The following is a 20,051-nucleotide window of genomic DNA, read 5'->3' as shown; positions in this document are numbered from 1 at the left end:
TGAAAGCTGATTGAGATGCTACTAAATTAAATAACAAAAATCACAACTTGCTGTTTATCTGAATTTATTACAACAATAAATTTCTGCATCAGTACAAATCCGAAACAATTCTCTCACTTTTCAGCATCTTTTATGGAAATATGCACTAAATGTGTTTTTAAATCATGTTTACATTCAAAAATTGTGCAAATAAAACCTTACTTGAAGGATAAACTCTGTATATTAATAGTGATTATTAATTCTTATACAGTTTTGAAGCATGATGAGGAGGTAAAGGTGCATATTTTAGCTATGGGTGAGAATACGACTCACAAAATGTTTAATTTTAGTGTTTTTAGAACATCAGTGCAGAATAAAAAGCCCTTCATTCCCCTCTCAATGAGCCTCAGACCTTATTTCATGTTGAACTTCTTCACAAAGAGCTTTTTTTGACCCAGCAGCAGCACAGACTCTTACTTTCTACGACTCCCCTCTGCTCTGTGACTTGGCTTCCTGCTGCGCCCTCCAAGCAGCGAGGACTTCGTCGTCTTTGGCTTCGGCTGCAGCTCGAGCTCTGATCCTCTGTCTGGTTTGGGCGATGAAGGTGGCGATGTCGTCTTCCTCGTCTTCTCTGTCAGCTTCCTCCCTCCTGCTCCTGCTGCTGCCTTCTGTATCGCTGCTTCCATATTGATGAGTGAACCTCCTGCTGGTGGAGAAGTTGCTGTAGCTCTCCGTTCCATCGTCGTACGACCTTCCTACCCGGCTGTAGCTGTGGGACGGAGCGAAGCCGTTGTTGGAATAATCGGCGTCTTCACTCGCTAGATCTTCGTGAAGCCTTGACCGGTATCTGGAAGTGACGCCGTATGTCGTTTCCTCGTCGTCTTCTGCAGCATAAGAGGCCCTGCGGCTGGAGAAGTCGAATTCAGAAGCAGAGGCATCGAGATCATCGTACAGATCCTCTGGAGGACCAACTTCTGCTCCTGAGGCGGGTTTTCTGGCAGGAGGTCGGACGCTTTGCAGCCAGTCGTCGATGCTCGTGTTTTTATCTTTCTCCAGCTCCGGGTTCAGATTCAGACACCCGGAGAGGCCGTAAGTCCTCTTCGGTTTCTCTTTTTTCTTTGCCTCCTCAAGAAACTCCTCCTCTTTTTGCTTCCTCTCCTCCTCCTCGTCTTCATCCTCCTTGGGTTTCTTCTTCTTGTACAGAGTGCTGCGCTTGTTGTCCTCCAGGATCTTCTTCTTTTCGTAGGTCGCCATCTTGCCCCTCATCTCAGATTTGATCTCCTTGTCCATGGCGTCCAGTTTGCCCAGGTTGACCTGGTCCTGGAAGAGGCTGAACAGGGGCACGCTGGTGGTGGTGATCTTGTTCTTCTTGGAGCCCAGGGTGGAGTCCAGGGCCGATCCTTGACCGCTGAGTCCTGAGATGCTGCTGGACCCGCCGGCTGACAGGACGGACGGCGTCCTGCCACGGCCCTGGGACACAGCGCTGGAGTAGGAAGCTCCACTCAGCAGGGACGCCTTGTCTTCGTCTCCACCTCGACCTGAGATCACGCTGGATGCACCTCCAAAGCTCAGCTCAGAACGAGCCCGTGAAGGAAGAGGCAGGCTCATTTCACTCTGCTTCTGTCTGATCGTCTCAGAAACGACGTCGGCGATCCAGTTCTGGATGCTGCTCAGGTTGACCATCGGTTCTCCTACGGGGCCTTGAACAGTTGAAACTGGGAGGATGGGAGGAACTGGAGGAACAGGATTCATGGGGCCGACAGATTGTGAGGATCTTGTGCTGCGAGGTTGTGAAACTGAAGATATGACAGAGGACCTCCCACTGAGCATGGACATGTTGTCATCGTTGGCGACGCTCGGCGGCCCGGTGACGCCGGCTCCGGCCCAGAAGGCCGACAGAGGTATGGTTCCTCCACTAATGCAGCTCTCAGCCTCCCAGCCACACACGGACTGACTTTCTTCTAAAGTCTTCTTCGCACGCTCCAGAATCTCTTCACGTCTTTGCCTCCTCTTGACCGTTGCTGAGTCCTCACCTCGACTCATCTCCAGAATCTCATCCATGTTCTCCTCCCCGAGACGCTTCTGCTGCCTCAGCTTCCAGGCCTGATATGCCGTCAGGTTGACATCTTCAAAGGACGGTGTCTTGGCATCTCCCTCGCCGTCACCTTTCTCTCCGTCAGCGACAGAACTTTTCTCTCCGTCTTCACGATCTTTCTTGTTCCAGCCGAACTGGATCCTCTTGATGCGCCAGCGCTCCAACGGTGTCATCTTCTCCTTATTCTTCTGGCAGAAGTTGTACATGGAACTGGAGTCGGAGATGATGCTGTCCACCTCATCGTCGATCTTCTTCTTTCCTGGTTCTCCCTCTGTGGCAGTGCTCTCGCTGCCTTCATCATCTTCTTTTTTGCGGTAGCGAGCAGCAGCTTGTTCTTCGATCTCCCTCAGCCGCTGCCTCCAAAGATCAGAGTAACTCGTGCAGCTGGAGGTGGACATCGCGTCTGAGGGCGGACGTCTGTTTCGACGCTTCAGATGTTCTTTCACAGCTCGTACGTCCTCGCTGGTGACACTCTCCATGTCGGCGTCCACATCTTTAGTCTTCTTTGGACGACGTCCTATGACAGACTCCCCGTCCTCCACGTCGCTGTTGAGCTGCGCCTCCCACCACTCGTCGTTCTGGTATTTCTCGTTTCTCCGCTGCCACTCGCGGATCATGCTGTCCAGACCGTCGTCATCGTCGCTGTCCTCCCTGCCATCCTCAGGCAGAACCAGCTCCTCCTGACCAGTCCGGGTGTCCGACCCGTTCTGAATTCCCATCAGCCCATTTCTGAGCGCTGCAGCAGCAGATGAGGCGACGCTGCTCATCACGCTTTCTCCATCCTCCTCCTCCTCCATCATGATGGAGTTAGCTTTCACCTCGATCATGCTCTGCTCTTCCTCTTTATCTGTATCTGTATCATCATCATCATCATCATCATCATCATAATCTCCACCTTCGCCGAAGATGCGAGCGCGGGTGCGGGCGTCAATCACGGAGCACTGGCTGAGCGTTTCGTCATCGTCGTCTCGCTCCTCCATCAGGTTCTCGTTGAGTTCTCGCAGCTGCTTCAGGAAGCCTTCGTTGGGGTTGATGGGGCGTTTCTTCCTCATGGACGTCAGCGCCTCCATGATGGACATGTGCTGGAAGATCATCAGGTAGGACGCCACCAGGACGGCGGAGCGACTCACGCCCATCATGGAAACCACTAGAACCTTTCCTGAAAGCAGAAGAGGCAGCAATCACCTGGAGATATTCAGACATTAGACGTATCTCTGACATTTATTCTTACTTAGCTGACGAACAGCACCTATAAAAAGCATCACCTCCCCTTGGAAGTTGTCCTCTTTTATTGATTTTCAACATTTAATTGTGGTTTGACAAGAATTACCAAAAAAGATCCTTTCATGTGAAAATAAAAACTACTTTCAGCTTATTTCTACTGTGATCACAGTTAAAGATGCATCCATTAACTACTGACAGAACTGATGTAATAATTATTCTACATTTTAAATTAATTCACATTACTTTGTAGAAATCTGTTCTAATTTAGCTGACAGTGGATTGGTGTGATCTCGTGGTGACACATTTTCAAAGAATCAATTTACAGATTCTGATGTGGACTTTATGTGCAGTTTTGACCTATTTTTGTAAATTAACATTTATTATTTTTATGAGATAGCATCTGAAATGTAACAAAACTGGGTGAATCTGTGAAATAACAGTTAATTTTTCTTTTTTCTATTTTGCTTTTTTTAAAAAAATATTTTTCAATCTTAAATATACATAAAGTCGACATCAAAAATCTGCTTTTTTTGTTTTTATTTTCACAAGTAATTCATTCTTTTATGATGTTTAAGTGTAAAATTACACAAAGTCCCACATTTTTATTGTGTTTGAATCAGCTAAAATACATATAATTATTCTACAGATATTTATTATTTGAAATGAAAATTCATACATTTTTAATTACATTTAAATTTAATTTTTGGGAAATTAATATTTGTTATTTTTACAAAATATTATCTGGAATTTAACAAAACTGGGATCATCTGCAAAATAACAGTTATGTCTTTTTTAAAATTACTTTTCAATCTTTACATCATTTTTATTTCAAATAATAAATATCTGTAAAATAATTATATATATATTAGCTTATTTAAATACAATAAAAATGTGTGATTTTGTGTAATTTTACACTCAAACATCATAAAAACTAATTATTTTTAAAAGAAAATACATATTTTGATGTGGACTTTATGCACAATTAATTTTTTTACAGTCAACATGTCAAGTAAAACTTTATCAATTTATTAGATATTTGTAATGTTAACAAAACTAGAAAATAAGAGTTAAAATGATTCTTCAATCCTTAATTTGACTATTTTCTTTAAAATAACAGCAAATATCTGTAAATCTGTAATCAGATTTTTTTGTAGTTTTAAATATAATAAAGACAATACAGTTTTAGGGTGACTTATTGTAAAATTATAAAATAGAGATTATTGATGTGGATAGTTTCATATTTAATGTTTTACTGTCAACATGTAAATTAATAGTTTCTGTAATTTAACAACACAGTAAAAACCTGTAAAATAACAGTAAATTGTTCAAAAGACCACAGTTGAAAACCTGTAAAAACATTTTCTATCGTGTAAAAGAGATAATATTCCATCTAAAATGAGTTTCCATTGTCCTTCTCACAGATGAAACTGATCCATTTCGGCCTGCAGCTACAGGGAGGGTCGATCAGTTGATGAATCAGAGACAGTCAACTTTATCATCATCTTCCAGGAACACAGAGAAACTCTGCTCACCATAAAACACTTCTCAGAAACAGAGATGTTACAGATAAGCTGTTTGGAAGCTGCTGAATTCCTCCTGGGAAAATATAAAACCAGAAAACATCAGGAGAAACTAGAACTGCTGTGGATCCTGGATGTGAAAAGAAAAAGTCCAAGAAACCAAACATGATTTAATGTAGAGGCCAAGAGATAAAAAACCCACCAGGAGATGTCATATGAAGGAATGAATACAGTCATGACCAGATAAATGCAGCTGAAGGTTTAAGTAATATTCTTACTAGCTTTAATAATTTAGTTTTTCCAGTCTGTGTGTAGAATTATATGTGAGGATTTAGATTTTTCCATTTTAAAACAAAACCCCAACATAAACACCGTCTTTTTTGTGATCAGATCCACTTTTATTTCTCATTATTCTCATTAAATTTATTATAAAAACTGAGAAAACAGATGAAAAGTAGCGGCTGCTCCTCCTTCCTCTGTGAATAAGTTCCTCAGCGCTGTCGTTCATACATCGTTTTCTGTTTAACAGCGACCAGAAGGATTTGAAGTTGCCTGGCAACAACAGCAGGATGCTGGTGACTGTATTAAAGTGAATTCCTGATGGATCACCATCACACATGAATGAATCATCAATAATGGAGGAACTTTCCACATGATCCATGAAGAAGAAGCAGGAAAACAGAAGAATAACATTTCACAGTTGCTTCTGGCTCCCTGATGAATAATTTAAATAAAGATGTTAAGAATGTGGATTTAATGCAAACAAATGAGGAGGAAGAACTAAACTGCTTTTTTTACTCACATTAAATATCAATATAACAACTGACATGTCCTCTATTATAATTTATATCCTTCCTTTACTGTCCTACTGAAATCACAGTGCAGAAGGAAGCAATAAAAGTGTTTATTCTGCAGTGGAACGTCCTCCAGCGCTGATAAACTGTTCAGTCTGATGACTTATTAACCCGTGTGAAGAAGTATTTTACTGCTGGGTAGTGTTTAAAGGAAAGAAGAAGTTCTGATACATAAATCTGTACTGAGAGTTTGAAATTTCCTTTAATCTGTAATTTGCTGTTGAAAATGTGGATAAACTGACCTCTGTGGAATGTTTATTTATGATATAAATGATTCAATCATATTAATGTTGTTGTGTTGTTGTTGTTGTCTGTCTATGTTCAGGTTTGTACACTCCTTTTTTTCTGTTGAAGCTAAATATTTAGTACTTTTATCACTAACCGTAACAATAAATCTGTGGATACTGCTGGAAATGTTTTTATCTCTGGCTATAAACTTTACACTACCATTTTAAAGTTTGAGGTCTCTTAGAAATGTCCTTATTGTTGAAAGAAAAGCAGTTTTTTTTAATGAAGATCACATGAAATGAATGATAAATCCAGTGTAGACGTTGTTAATGTGGTAAATGACTATTCTAGCTGGAAATGTTTCATGGAATATCTCCATAGGGGTACAGAGGAACATTTCCAGCAACCATCACTCCTGTGTTCTAATGCTACATTGTGTTAGCTAATGGTGTTGAAAGGCTCATTGATGATTAGAAAACCCTTGTGCAGTTATGTTAGCACATGAATAAAAGTGGGAGTTTTCATGGAAAACATGGAATTATCTGGGTGACCCAAAACTTTCGAACAGTAACATATTTAAAAGGAGGGTCAAGGAGAATTTAAAAATGACATAAAATTTATGCATTTTTTCTAATTGTGAAATAAAAACACAGTTAGAATGAATGAGTGTTGACAGGTTGTGGTGTGAACATGCCTTCGTCATGAAAAAACCTTAAAGCAGACGGACGCTCTGTAGGACGGACTAAAGAAGCTTCCTCTCACCTTTGTGCGTCAGCAGAGCCTCGTCCAGGAACTCGGCGGTGGGTCTGAAGTGTGTGGAGATGTCGGCGTCGGGGAAGTCGTCCACCTCGATTCCCAGGTACTGGATGTTCATGCCGGCATAGAAGGACTGGCTGGTGTAGACTCCGGTGCCGTGAGCCGTGTTCAGGATGTGTGTGATGCCCATTCTCTTCAGACGGGCCTTATTAACCGCAACAGACCTGGGACACAAAAACACATTTAATCTAAAATTACTGCATAATTAACTACAAAACCCTACAGAAGAATACAGGAGGTCCTCGACTTATGTCAGAGTTCCGTTCCTACGGCGTGACAAGATTCGATTTTCGCTGTAAGTTGAAACTCCAGCAAAAATGTAAAAAAAGCTGTTCCGTGCATCACGATATCGATCAGTTCTTCATAAAAGTCATGAATACCAAGGACTTCCATGCATGTATGAATCATTTTACAAGAAGATAACAGAATATGTTGACCTGTTATTACAACTTGATCTAATAATGTCCCTTTGTGTGTTTTTAGCACAATCTAAGGTGGCATACTACCGGAGAATGGGAACAAAGCCGTTCTTATAGCGCCGCGTGACGACATATTCATCCACTCCACTCGTCAACTAGTTCCATCTTCCAGAATTGAAAATTCTGTCTAACATTTTAAACTAACAGAAGTCTAAATTAATCCCACAGTGGAGAAATTGGTTCAATGTTACAGCAGAAGAGATGACAGAGCGAAAGTGTTGGGAACACCAGTAGAAAATAAAAATGAACAAAAAATAGACAGAAGTTCTGTTGATACTAGTAACATTATCACACACATCCATATAAAAACTGTTTAATTATCAGATTCTAATACAATGATTTAATACTGACAAGCAGCTTTTTCTGAGATTGAAAACATCTGAGAACATTTCTTCAGTTCTCATCTCCAGCTGCAGGTTCACGACGAATTCCACTATAAAGGCTTTTCTTTCAGGGAGACAATTAGAGATTTTAAATAAAGTTTGCAAGAAAAAAGCATCTTAAACTGAGTCTCTGGGATTTCTAAAAAGTTTGGCGTTGTTGATCAGATAGGAAGAAAATCCTCAAAATCTTACAGAACTCACGGGAAATATGTGGAGGACATTTCCATTTCTCTATGAACAAACTCTCTACGCTGATGACACTGAATGTTTTATTGCACTAAACTGAAACTAAATCAGTCCAGATTTGTCCTTTTTAAAAAGTTTTTAGGTAAAAAGAATGATTAAACACTCAGAAAATGATCCTCACTGAATCCAGACTCCTAAAAACACGATAAATGACCTCAAATAACAACGATTGACGGCTTTCTTTTCACTTGACCCTCTTAGACTCACTTCTCGGCGATGTAGATGTTGGGCCACACCTCGTCCACGGGGTTGACGGGAGCCTCCAGGCGGTCCTGCACCATGGCCCTCTGGATGTCCAGCACACAGGGGGTGTTGTAGGGGCTGCGGTCGTCGATCATGTCCCGGACTCGGTTGTAAAGATCCTCCACCATCAGCTGCTCGGCCGTCTCCAGCATGGACTCTGGGATGGACTCGGTGTAAACACCACGAGGAGGCAGCTCTGAGGAGAGAAAACAACCACGGTTAGACCAGATTTAGGTGTTGCACTTGTGGCAATTTATCAAGAATGAAATGAACCATGTAAACCAGCTGTGGACCACATCTGGATGGAAACCAGGACAAGTTTGAGCTGAGTTAACGCCACTGCAGTGTTTAGTCAATCCATTCTGACTTTCATAGATGAGATGATGAACTCCTGAACCCCAAAACCTACCAGTTGGTTTTCAAAAGGTCCAGAATCAGTTCTGTTGTGAAAATTTGCCCAATTTAAGCCTAAAATCGTGATACAACAAAAGACTGATTATATTATTATGCAGCTCATTTAAGCACCAACCAGTAAAAAAGATGATGATGTATGTCATAAAAGTAACTTAAGACCAAATACTGCAGTCAGACCCTGTAGTTAGTTATATACTCAGACATAAACATCACAAAAAATACATAAATACTACTTTTGTTGACGATAATACATATTAAGGCTGAAACCTAACAGTGTGATTGAAACTAAACCTGACTAATGTAAATATTGTGGCTAAAACCTGCAGTGTTATTGAGTTTGGAGCTACATTTGGCTGATTTAGAGATATTTATTGAAGTAATGTAGGTGCTAAAACACTCCTCTGACAGTATTCAGCTCATGAATGCAGCTGCACTCGTCGTCCTCCTGATCATGAAACATGCATCGCTGCATTAATGTGCTGTAATTTCAGGGACAGATCGGAGTCAGAAGCTGCTCTGTGAAGAGTCGCATCGACTCATTTCCTCAATCAGCTCCTCCGCCTCCATCTGTCCGTCCTCTAACCAGCTGGAGGAGGGAAACATGGATCTGCTGTAATTGAAGAGTGTTTGACCAGATTAGACTTTCTCATTATTCCACACGCTGCGTCTGAACGAGGTTAAGTCTGTTTCCTGCTTCATAAATGATGATCCACTGCTGCGGGACACAGAAGCAGAAAAGAGTAAATGACCGGATAGGTTTTTATTAATCAGTAAAACTCCGTAGATTTTAAAGGAGAGATTGGCTGGAGATGACTCTGTTGAACACTGAGCACTAATATCTTTCATATCCACAGCAGAAACTGTAGTCTGAGGTGAGAGGACGATTAGAAAGTTGGTCTTTTGTTTGTTTTACTTTTGCTCCTGTCATATTTTTCCTCCATGTGGGTTCATTCTTCATTACAATATAAAGTCCTGCATCTTTATGGACACAGAACAACCAAGAAGAAGAAGAGGGAACAGCACAGTTAGACCACAAGGGAACAATACAGTTAGACCAGAAGGGAACAGTACAGTTAGACTAGAGGGGAACAGTCCTATTAGACTAGAAGGGAACAGTACAGTTAGACTAGAAGGGAACAGTACAGTTAGACTAGAAGGGAACAGTACAGTTAGACTAGAAGGGAACAGTACAGTTAGACTAGAAGGGAACAGTCCTATTAGACTAGAAGGGAACAGTCCTATTAGACTAGAAGGGAACAGTCCTATTAGACTAGAAGGGAACAGTGCTGTTAGACTAGAAGGGAACAGTACAGTTAGACTAGAAGGGAACAGTACAGTAAGACCAGAAGGGAAAAGTACAGTTAGACCAGAAGGGAACAGTCCTATTAGACTAGAAGGGAACAGTCCTATTAGACTAGAAGGGAACAGTACAGTTAGACTAGAAGGGAACAGCACTGTTAGACCACAAGGGAACAGTCCTATTAGACTAGAAGGGAACAGTCCTATTAGACTAGAAGGGAACAGTACAGTTAGACCAGAAGGGAACAGTACAGTTAGACTAGAAGGGAACAGTACAGTTAGACTAGAAGGGAACAGTCCTATTAGACTAGAAGGGAACAGTCCTATTAGACTAGAAGGGAACAGTCCTATTAGACTAGAAGGGAACAGTGCTGTTAGACTAGAAGGGAACAGTACAGTTAGACTAGAAGGGAACAGTACAGTAAGACCAGAAGGGAAAAGTACAGTTAGACCAGAAGGGAACAGTCCTATTAGACTAGAAGGGAACAGCACTGTTAGACCACAAGGGAACAGTCCTATTAGACTAGAAGGGAACAGTCCTATTAGACTAGAAGGGAACAGTACAGTTAGACTGGAAGGGAACAGTCCTATTAGACTAGAAGGGAACAGTCCTATTAGACTAGAAGGGAACAGTCCTATTAGACTAGAAGGGAACAGTGCTGTTAGACTAGAAGGGAACAGTACAGTTAGACTAGAAGGGAACAGTACAGTAAGACCAGAAGGGAAAAGTACAGTTAGACCAGAAGGGAACAGTCCTATTAGACTAGAAGGGAACAGTCCTATTAGACTAGAAGGGAACAGTACAGTTAGACTAGAAGGGAACAGCACTGTTAGACCACAAGGGAACAGTCCTATTAGACTAGAAGGGAACAGTCCTATTAGACTAGAAGGGAACAGTACAGTTAGACCAGAAGGGAACAGTACAGTTAGACTAGAAGGGAACAGTACAGTTAGACTAGAAGGGAACAGTCCTATTAGACTAGAAGGGAACAGTCCTATTAGACTAGAAGGGAACAGTCCTATTAGACTAGAAGGGAACAGTGCTGTTAGACTAGAAGGGAACAGTACAGTTAGACTAGAAGGGAACAGTACAGTAAGACCAGAAGGGAAAAGTACAGTTAGACCAGAAGGGAACAGTCCTATTAGACTAGAAGGGAACAGTCCTATTAGACTAGAAGGGAACAGTACAGTTAGACTAGAAGGGAACAGCACTGTTAGACCACAAGGGAACAGTCCTATTAGACTAGAAGGGAACAGTCCTATTAGACTAGAAGGGAACAGTACAGTTAGACCAGAAGGGAACAGTACAGTTAGACTAGAAGGGAACAGTACAGTTAGACTAGAAGGGAACAGTCCTATTAGACTAGAAGGGAACAGTCCTATTAGACTAGAAGGGAACAGTCCTATTAGACTAGAAGGGAACAGTGCTGTTAGACTAGAAGGGAACAGTACAGTTAGACTAGAAGGGAACAGTACAGTAAGACCAGAAGGGAAAAGTACAGTTAGACCAGAAGGGAACAGTCCTATTAGACTAGAAGGGAACAGTCCTATTAGACTAGAAGGGAACAGTACAGTTAGACTAGAAGGGAACAGCACTGTTAGACCACAAGGGAACAGTCCTATTAGACTAGAAGGGAACAGTCCTATTAGACTAGAAGGGAACAGTACAGTTAGACCAGAAGGGAACAGTGCAGTTAGGCTAGAAGGGAACAGTGCTGTTAGACTAGAAGGGAACAGTACAGTTAGACTAGAAGGGAACAGTACAGTTAGACTAGAAGGGAACAGTAGAGTAAGACCAGAAGGGAAAAGTACAGTTACACCAGAAAGGAAAAGTCCTATTAGACTAGAAGGGAACAGTCCTATTAGACTACAAGGGAACAGTAGTGTTAGACTAGAACATCTTGGTTTCGTCTCACCCTCGTTGATGATCTTCTTGGCAGCGATGGCGGAGGAAAGGTGGATGGGCTCCATGAAGATGCTGGCGGCATCGGACCCAGAGATCATGGAGAACCTGGACTCTGATGCCATGGAGAAACTGTGAGATGTAGAGAAGAAGAAGAAGCTCTGACTGTGATCTGTATTATATTAGCATCGTCTGAACATGAAGAATAAAAGAAGAACACAACAACAAGCACTAAAAAGACAGATTCTCTAAAATAGTGTACCTTTAAAAAGTGTGAATGTGTGAAATGATTTCCTCCCTGTTCCTTGTAAAATGACATCTTTGCTTTAATCAGAGCATAAAGTCACATTGAGTGGTGACCTTTCTGAGAGATGAATGCACTTTTCTGTTCCTCTGTCTGCTGATTATTCCTCTAAAACAGCCTCAGGACTGACACTTACTTGGTTTGACTTAATCTAGAAATCTTCCAGTGTGAGACAAAAAAAAAAGTTTCTTCTTCCGTTTGGGCTCTTCTGTTTAATTCCAAGACGAATAAAGTTTATTTGAACAAATATTTGAATTTGAGTCATTTCTTGACTAATGATGAAAATATAATCACAAAAGAGCTTCAGTATTTCCACAGTGACTGCAAGGTCTAATTTTTCCACATTAGAAACAGGAAATATTTACGTTTTCTATTGATTTGCTTCACAGAACAGAATATTTCAGTTTATGCTAAACAGGGCACAAACACATAAAATCTCTATGTTTACAATTATTTATTAGATGCTCCAATCAGTCCTTATTAAGCAGCATTCAAACAGTGCCTAACCTCTGCAGCGCCCCCTGCTGTGTCGCTATCAGCTGCTATAATTTATTTACAGATGAAACAAGTTTTACAAATCCAACAAGAAAATGTCAAATTTACAGACTTTTGTCATTTAAATTTGAATTTTGGAACAAAACAAAAAGCTCAAACTGGACTATAGTTCTTATGGATTGCTCTGTTTTCCTGCTAATAAATAAATTTAGAATTATGCTGGTAAATTTAACAGTACAAGCGTCTTCAATTTAAACCTTAAAGTTAAAGTTAAGAAGCTTTAAAGATCTGCCTGCAGAAATGAGACAAACTGTTAATGAAAACTAGAAAACAATGCAGATGTTTTTATTTAGTATCTTCAGTGGGTTTTCTCAATATGTTGTTATATTTTAACTAAAAATAGCAGGAAAATGCTACATCTGGCAGCTTTAAAACGCTAAATAACTACCATTTTTCTAGACTGATGCTAACTCTGTATAAAGTCAGTTGAATCTTGAACTGAATCTCCTCCATGAACAGGATCTACCTGGGTGAGGGACAGCGGAGGTAATGAGCCTGGACTCCTCGGACGCTCCTCTCCTCCTCCTCGCCTTCATCAGGTACCGTCTGATCGCCCAGCTCCCCGCTCTCATTGGCCGACGCCATGGCAACCAAGATCCCACCTCTCTTCCTGATGCTGAGACTGAAAGTAAAAATACTACGTGTTGAGTATTTACAGTCTGTACGTTCCAGTATAGTAGTTTATTAGAACTGTCGGTACCAGCGCTGATGTGATTCTTTGAAACAAAACTACTCTCAATATTTCAGTTTGGAAAATGTAAACATGTTAAAATTCAACTAAATATTCATCAAAAATTCCTCCAACAATAACAACACAAAAGCATCAGAAGACAAGCTGTTCTTTTCTCTCCAGTACCGGGTCTATTTTAACTCTCAGAATATGAATATCTATTATGGAAAACCTGACTATCATCCAGATATCTTGTAGTGTCACCTGGTGCCAGAACTTTTTTTTTTTTTTTTAGGTAAATAACGGCGGTTCCACCATAAATTGTTGCATAAAAATGACTAGAATGCAGAAAATTATGTTTGAGGGTTAGAAAGTGTGAAAATACACAAAAAATACTGAAATTATCCTCATAAATATTTAAGAAAGACTAGTAAGACCAGAAAACTCTTCCCTGTCTGTTATTTTTTAACTATTTTCTCTGTGTTTAACAGGTTGAATCTCACACACAGTTCTGTCTAAACTGATGGAAACCTGCTCAGATTAAAGCTGAGACTTTAAGGCAGCATCATTATTTTATTTCTGAAGAACAAAGCATCTGTCACTGATCAATAATCTGCAGTGAATCTGTTCTTGAGCACGGTCATGCTTGGAGCTAAATGCTAACACGGTCTGTCTGAGTTTAACTTTGGAACTAATGAAAATCATCTGTGTTTCCTTATAATGTTTTATTAACCAGCTGCCCCAAAGCATCCAGGCTCATGACATTTTATTGGGCTTCAGAATCCATTAATCGCTAATTTATTTGGGATTTTCACCACAGAAATAGAACCTCAGCGATGCTGGGAATGATTCAGTCCATGGAAGGAGAACCGTACAGTTTACAGGAACAGTCAACAGGCCACATATCCTCAAGTTAACTCATCTCACTATAAAAACATTGTGATCTGACCATAATTTTTAATAGAAATTTGCATACAAATAAAGGCTAATTAAAGTACCAACACCAAACTTTCAAAATACTACATTAGAAGAAAACAATTCAGTGAAAATACCAAAGTAGCTACTACAAATAAAATGTAAAAGTACTGCAGTAAGATATAATTTTATTATTAATTGAAGAAGCTGTTAAAGTTGGAACAAATAAATTTAAAGGTCAATAAATATGGACCTGGCCGCTGCAAACATGTCAAAATGCTTGAAAAACAACATTTTCATCTTTAATAAGGTCTGTATTTTTTATGCTGAAGTCTTAAAGAAACTCATAGTTAAACTGTAGTGGAGTAAATAAAATACAGCATTATCCTCTGACCTGCAGTGAAGTAGAAAATATATGAGTATTAAATGAAAATACTAATCGCCACACTGGTTAGAGCTAGCTGTAGCTAAAGCTAATCAGGTGTTTCCTGTTAGTTAAACACTTGAATTTGATGAACATGCTGTGAGATTAATTTATTTTACCAGACAAAAGAGACTAAACGTAATTATTAAATCACAAGAGAGTTTAGAAACACGAAGAAAACAAAGCTAACTAGCCTAGCATAGCCTAACCTTGCCTAGCTGGGTCAAAGCTGTCTTTGAGAAGTTTGTTGAGGTCAAGTAACTTAAATATTTAAGGAAATGTTTTTAATTCCTCTGTTTCCATGACAGAGTTCAAACACAGAGTTTTATTTATTTCTGTGTTTATTTCTCAAGCCACATTTAGCTCCAGGAAATACTCAAGAAAGGTCAAGATTGCCACACTGGAGTATACTGGTAAAGCTAGCTATGGATTAGCTAAAGCTAATTTGCAGACTTTTTCTTGATGCCGGAGAATCAAGAACTTACATTTATTCTGCCTCACAGATAAATTTAACAGAGAAAACAGTAATGCTAGCTAAGGGTGTGTGTAGCTAAAAGCTAACTAGCGTAGCAGAGTAGCTGCAGCCTTTAAAGATTTATGCTATTTGTGGATCAACAACTTTAAATCAAATGTTTAAATGCATATTTTGATTTCCTTTCTTAGATTACACTCAGACAGTTTTATACAGGACCAGTTTCATGGTTGAAAATCAATTCTGAAAGTTAAAAACTTGTCTTACATGAATGTATTTTACCATAAATAAGACAAATTCTAAATCCTAAATCATAACAGAGAAACAACAAAGCTGTTGTAGTAGAACAGCTGCAGCCTTTGAGGGGTTTATGTGGTCTGTGGTGGTTAAACAACTTTAAATAGTTCAAATATTAAATGAATATTTGAATTTCTCTGCTTCCATAATACCATTTAAACACGTAGTTTGACATTAGATCTGTGTCGGGATTAAAAAACAGAATAATTCAGGCACTTTTCTTGTTTTCTGGCAGTAAAAACTCACATTACAAGAACATATTTGACCACATTTTAAATCCTAACAGAGAAAAGACAAACAAAGCCCAGCTAGAGGCTAACTGTAGCAGAACTTCTGTGGTTTGTTGTGGTTCAACAACTTCAAACCCAATAATCAGATTCAGGGAAATGTGTTTCAAAAACACTGATAATTTAATTACAAGATCAGTGTCATAATTATAAAATCAGCCAGAGGGTCAAACGAAGTTTTCCAGGTCGTGTTCTGTTTTTGTTTTTAACTTTGAGCCTCATAAAGATGGAAGCTGCATCATAAAACTCAGTTATTAATCTAAAGAACTTTGACCTCACATCTAATATTCAGTCTGAACTACTGGTCCGTCTATCTACTGATTGATCTATCTACTGGTCCATCTATCTACTGACTGATTGATCTATCTACTGGTCCGTCTATCTACTGATTGATCTATCTACTGGTCCATCTATCTACTGATTGATCTATCTACTGGTCCATCTATCTACTGATTGATCTATCTACTGGTCCATCTATCTACTGATTGATTGATCTATCTACTGGTCCGTCTATCTACTGATTGATCTATCTACTGGTCCATCTATCTACTGATTGATCTATCTACTGGTCCATCTATCTACTGATTGATTGATCTATCTACTGGTCCGTCTATCTACTGATTGATCTATCTACTGGTCCATCTATCTACTGATTGATTGATCTATCTACTGGTCCGTCTATCTACTGATTGATCTATCTACTGGTCCATCTATCTACTGATTGATTGATCTATCTACTGGTCCGTCTATCTACTGATTGATCTATCTACTGGTCCATCTATCTACTGATTGATCTATCTACTGGTCCATCTATCTACTGACTGATTGATCTATCTACTGGTCGGTCTATAAACTGATTGATCTATCTACTGGTCCATCTATCTACTGACTGATTGATCTATCTACTGGTCCGTCTATCTACTGATTGATCTATCTACTGGTCCATCTATCTACTGATTGATCTATCTACTGGTCCATCTATCTACTGATTGATCTATCTACTGGTCCATCTATCTACTGATTGATTGATCTATCTACTGGTCCGTCTATCTACTGATTGATCTATCTACTGGTCCATCTATCTACTGATTGATCTATCTACTGGTCCATCTATCTACTGATTGATTGATCTATCTACTGGTCCGTCTATCTACTGATTGATCTATCTACTGGTCCATCTATCTACTGATTGATTGATCTATCTACTGGTCCGTCTATCTACTGATTGATCTATCTACTGGTCCATCTATCTACTGATTGATTGATCTATCTACTGGTCCGTCTATCTACTGATTGATCTATCTACTGGTCCATCTATCTACTGATTGATCTATCTACTGGTCCATCTATCTACTGACTGATTGATCTATCTACTGGTCCGTCTATCTACTGATTGATCTATCTACTGGTCCGTCTATCTACTGATTGATCTATCTACTGGTCCATCTATCTACTGACTGATTGATCTATCTACTGGTCCGTCTATCTACTGATTGATCTATCTACTGGTCCATCTATCTACTGATTGATCTATCTACTGGTCCATCTATCTACTGATTGATCTATCTACTGGTCCATCTATCTACTGATTGATTGATCTATCTACTGGTCCGTCTATCTACTGATTGATCTATCTACTGGTCCATCTATCTACTGATTGATCTATCTACTGGTCCATCTATCTACTGACTGATTGATCTATCTACTGGTCCGTCTATCTACTGATTGATCTATCTACTGGTCCATCTATCTACTGATTGATTGATCTATCTACTGGTCCATCTATCTACTGATTGATCTATCTACTGGTCCATCTATCTACTGATTGATTGATCTATCTACTGGTCCGTCTATCTACTGATTGATCTATCTACTGGTCCATCTATCTACTGATTGATCTATCTACTGGTCCATCTATCTACTGATTGATTGATCTATCTACTGGTCCGTCTGTCTACTGATTGATCTATCTACTGGTCCATCTATCTACTGATTGATTGATCTATCTACTGGTCCGTCTATCTACTGATTGATCTATCTACTGGTCCATCTATCTACTGACTGATTGATCTATCTACTGGTCCATTTATTTACTGTGTGTAGAGTGTGTGCATTAATGTGTGTGTATTAATGTGTCTGTGTAGAGTGTGTGTATTAATGTGTCTGTGTAGTGTGTGTGTATTAATGTGTGTGTAGAGTGTGTGTATAAATGTGTGTGTATTAATGTGTCTGTGTAGAGTGTGTGTGAATATTAATGTGTGTGTAGAGTGTGTGTATTAATGTGTATTAATGTGTCTGTGTAGAGTGTGTGTGAATATTAATGTGTGTGTAGTGTGTGTATTAATGTGTGTGTATTAATGTGTCTGTGTGTAGTGTGTGTATTAATGTGTGTGTAGAGTGTGTGTATTGTGTGTGTATTAATGTGTGTAGCTTGTGTGTATTAGTGTGTCTGTGTACAGTGTGTGTATTAATGTGTCTGTGTAGAGTGTGTGTATTAATGTGTGCGTATTAATGTGTGTAGTGTGTGTATTAATGTGTGTGTATTAATGTGTCTGTAGAGTGTGTGTGAGTATTAATGTGTGTTAACGTGTGTGTGATACACATATCAGTGTGTGTGTGACGTGAGGCCTCCCTCCCAGCAGTCTATTTTAAGGTGACAGCTGCCTCGGCCTACAGGCCTGACAGACCTCACAGCTCTGAGTTTTCTAACAACAACTCTAATCAGACGTGTGAAAACTGTGGAAACACAAAACATGCTGCCGCGTCACAAAACACACTCCCACCTGTGTGTGTGTGTGTGTGTGTGTGTGTGTGTGTGTGTGTGTGTGTGTGTGTCGGTGTGTGTTCTTACCTGAAGTGTGTTCTCTCCTCTGAAGTGGCTGGTGGAACTGACAGACCTCCTAAAGTTAGAGCGGTCCTCCCCCAGACACCCGACACCACACACAAGTAACTGAGTACTTTTACTCGAGTACTACAGCTGGAGGAGGAGTCATGTTTGCTTATCAGGTTTCTGTACATCCAGGAGTTCAAACTGTGTCCGGCCTTTGTTTCTTCCTCCCTTCTTTCATGTTTCCTTCTTTCTTTACTTCCTTCTTTAGTTCCTTCCTTCTTTCTTCTTCCTTTTATTTCCTTCCTTCTTTTTTCTTCCTTTCCTTTCCTTCCTCATTTCCTTTCTTTGCTTCCTTCTTTATTTCCTTCAGTTTTTCTTTCCTTCCTTATTTCTTTTTTCTTCCCTCTCTCCTTTTTCTTTGCTTCCTTCTTTAGTTCCTTCCCTCCATCTTTCTTTGCTTCCTTCCTGTCTTTTTTCCACATTTCCTTATTCATTTCATTCCTTCTTTCATGTTGCCCTCTTTAGTTCCTTGCTTCCCTTCATTCTTTCCTTCCTTCTTTATTTCTTCCTTTTCTTTCCTTCCTTCTTTATTCCCTGGGTTACTACCTTCAATCACTCTTTCTAGATTCCTTGTGTCTCCTTCTTTTCTTTCTTGCTTCCTTCTTTAGTTATTCCTTCCTTCCATTTGTTTCTTTCTTTCACATTTCCTTGCTTCATACTTTCTTTCCTTCCACCTTCAGTTCCATCCTCCCTTCTTTCAATCTTTCCTTCTTTCTGCCTTTTCTTCCATGCTTTCTTGCTCATTACTTCTTCCTTTCTTTCCTTCCTTTCATGTTTCCTCTCTTCTTTCCTAATTTTCTTCATCCTTCTTAACTTGTTTCCTTCTTTACTTCCTTCTTTCATTCCTCGTCCACTTCTTTATTTTCTTTATCTTTTCTTTCCTTCCTTCAGACGAGTACCTCAAATAAATCCGGTGTTTTCCTCACTTTTGTAATTTGACCAATCAGAGAACTGTGATGTAAATGTTCTAAAAAAGAAAATGAATAAACACCACCGCTGCTTTCTGAATCCTCCTCATGTCAGATTTGTTGTTTCTTGAAGAACAGAAGCTGAGAGACACAGATGGACTTCCTGTTCGTCTATTCTCCAAATCCAGGAGTGAAGATTTATGAGACAGAACAGTCTTATCTTTCTTAATTATTCCATCCTCAGCCACAGAGAAGCAGCTGATCCTGCGTTTCTAGTCGGAGCGTTTTTCCGGCTGATGTTATCGTCGTGTTCTGAGGCTGAAGGCTGTGTGTGTTTATCTGCACTCAGCTGACAATCATCTGCACTATTTATAACTTGTGGAGAACACGGCTAATTTAAGTCACACAACACACACATTATGAGGTCATTATTCCTACCACAAGACTCACCACATCTACTGAGAACTTTAACTACTGAAATGAAGTGTTCAGGGGATAAAACAGTAACAAAACCTTCCTCTCTTCCTTTCTGATGCTTATATACCATCTTCATCTCCTGCCACATGTTTATTTAGTTAGATTAAAGCTGGTTGCATGTGATTCTCCTCCGTTAGTAATCATGTGTTTGAGCTACAAACAAGCGCAT

At 39.7% G+C, this 20,051-nt stretch overlaps 1 protein-coding gene across 1 annotated transcript; it reads right to left on the bottom strand.

Annotated features, from left to right (window-relative positions):
- Positions 1-47: 47 nt before the first annotated feature.
- On the bottom strand, positions 48-19,924 carry dusp27 (dual specificity phosphatase 27). The gene is made up of 6 exons (XM_023277397.3): positions 18,459-19,924; positions 13,009-13,164; positions 11,697-11,815; positions 8,032-8,263; positions 6,663-6,880; positions 48-3,233 (listed from the first exon to the last, which is right to left on the bottom strand). The coding sequence occupies exons 1-6, from the start codon at positions 18,623-18,625 to the stop codon at positions 460-462; spliced, it is 3,666 nt and encodes a 1,221-aa protein (XP_023133165.2). The 5' UTR covers positions 18,626-19,924; the 3' UTR covers positions 48-459.
- Between the last annotated feature and the right edge of the window lie 127 nt (positions 19,925-20,051).

This window comes from Amphiprion ocellaris, chromosome 24 (assembly GCF_022539595.1).
Source record: "Amphiprion ocellaris isolate individual 3 ecotype Okinawa chromosome 24, ASM2253959v1, whole genome shotgun sequence".
Taxonomy (NCBI): Eukaryota; Metazoa; Chordata; class Actinopteri; family Pomacentridae; genus Amphiprion; species Amphiprion ocellaris.
The sequence above is the reverse complement of the archived record's forward strand: the minus strand, read 5'-3'. Positions and strand labels throughout refer to the sequence as shown.

What these genes read in the sequence shown, in the direction of transcription:
- dusp27 (XM_023277397.3), bottom strand. Translation starts at nt 18,625, where the DNA reads ATGTACAGAAACCTGATAAGCAAACATGACTCCTCCTCCAGCTGTAGT. An exon ending in CAAGAAGATCATCAACGAGG is followed by an intron (nt 8,264 to 11,696) that starts GTGAGACGAAAC and finishes TTCTCTCCTCAG; the next exon opens with AGCTGCCTCCTCGTGGTGTT. An exon ending in GGCTCTGCTGACGCACAAAG is followed by an intron (nt 3,234 to 6,662) that starts GTGAGAGGAAGC and finishes TTCTGCTTTCAG; the next exon opens with GAAAGGTTCTAGTGGTTTCC.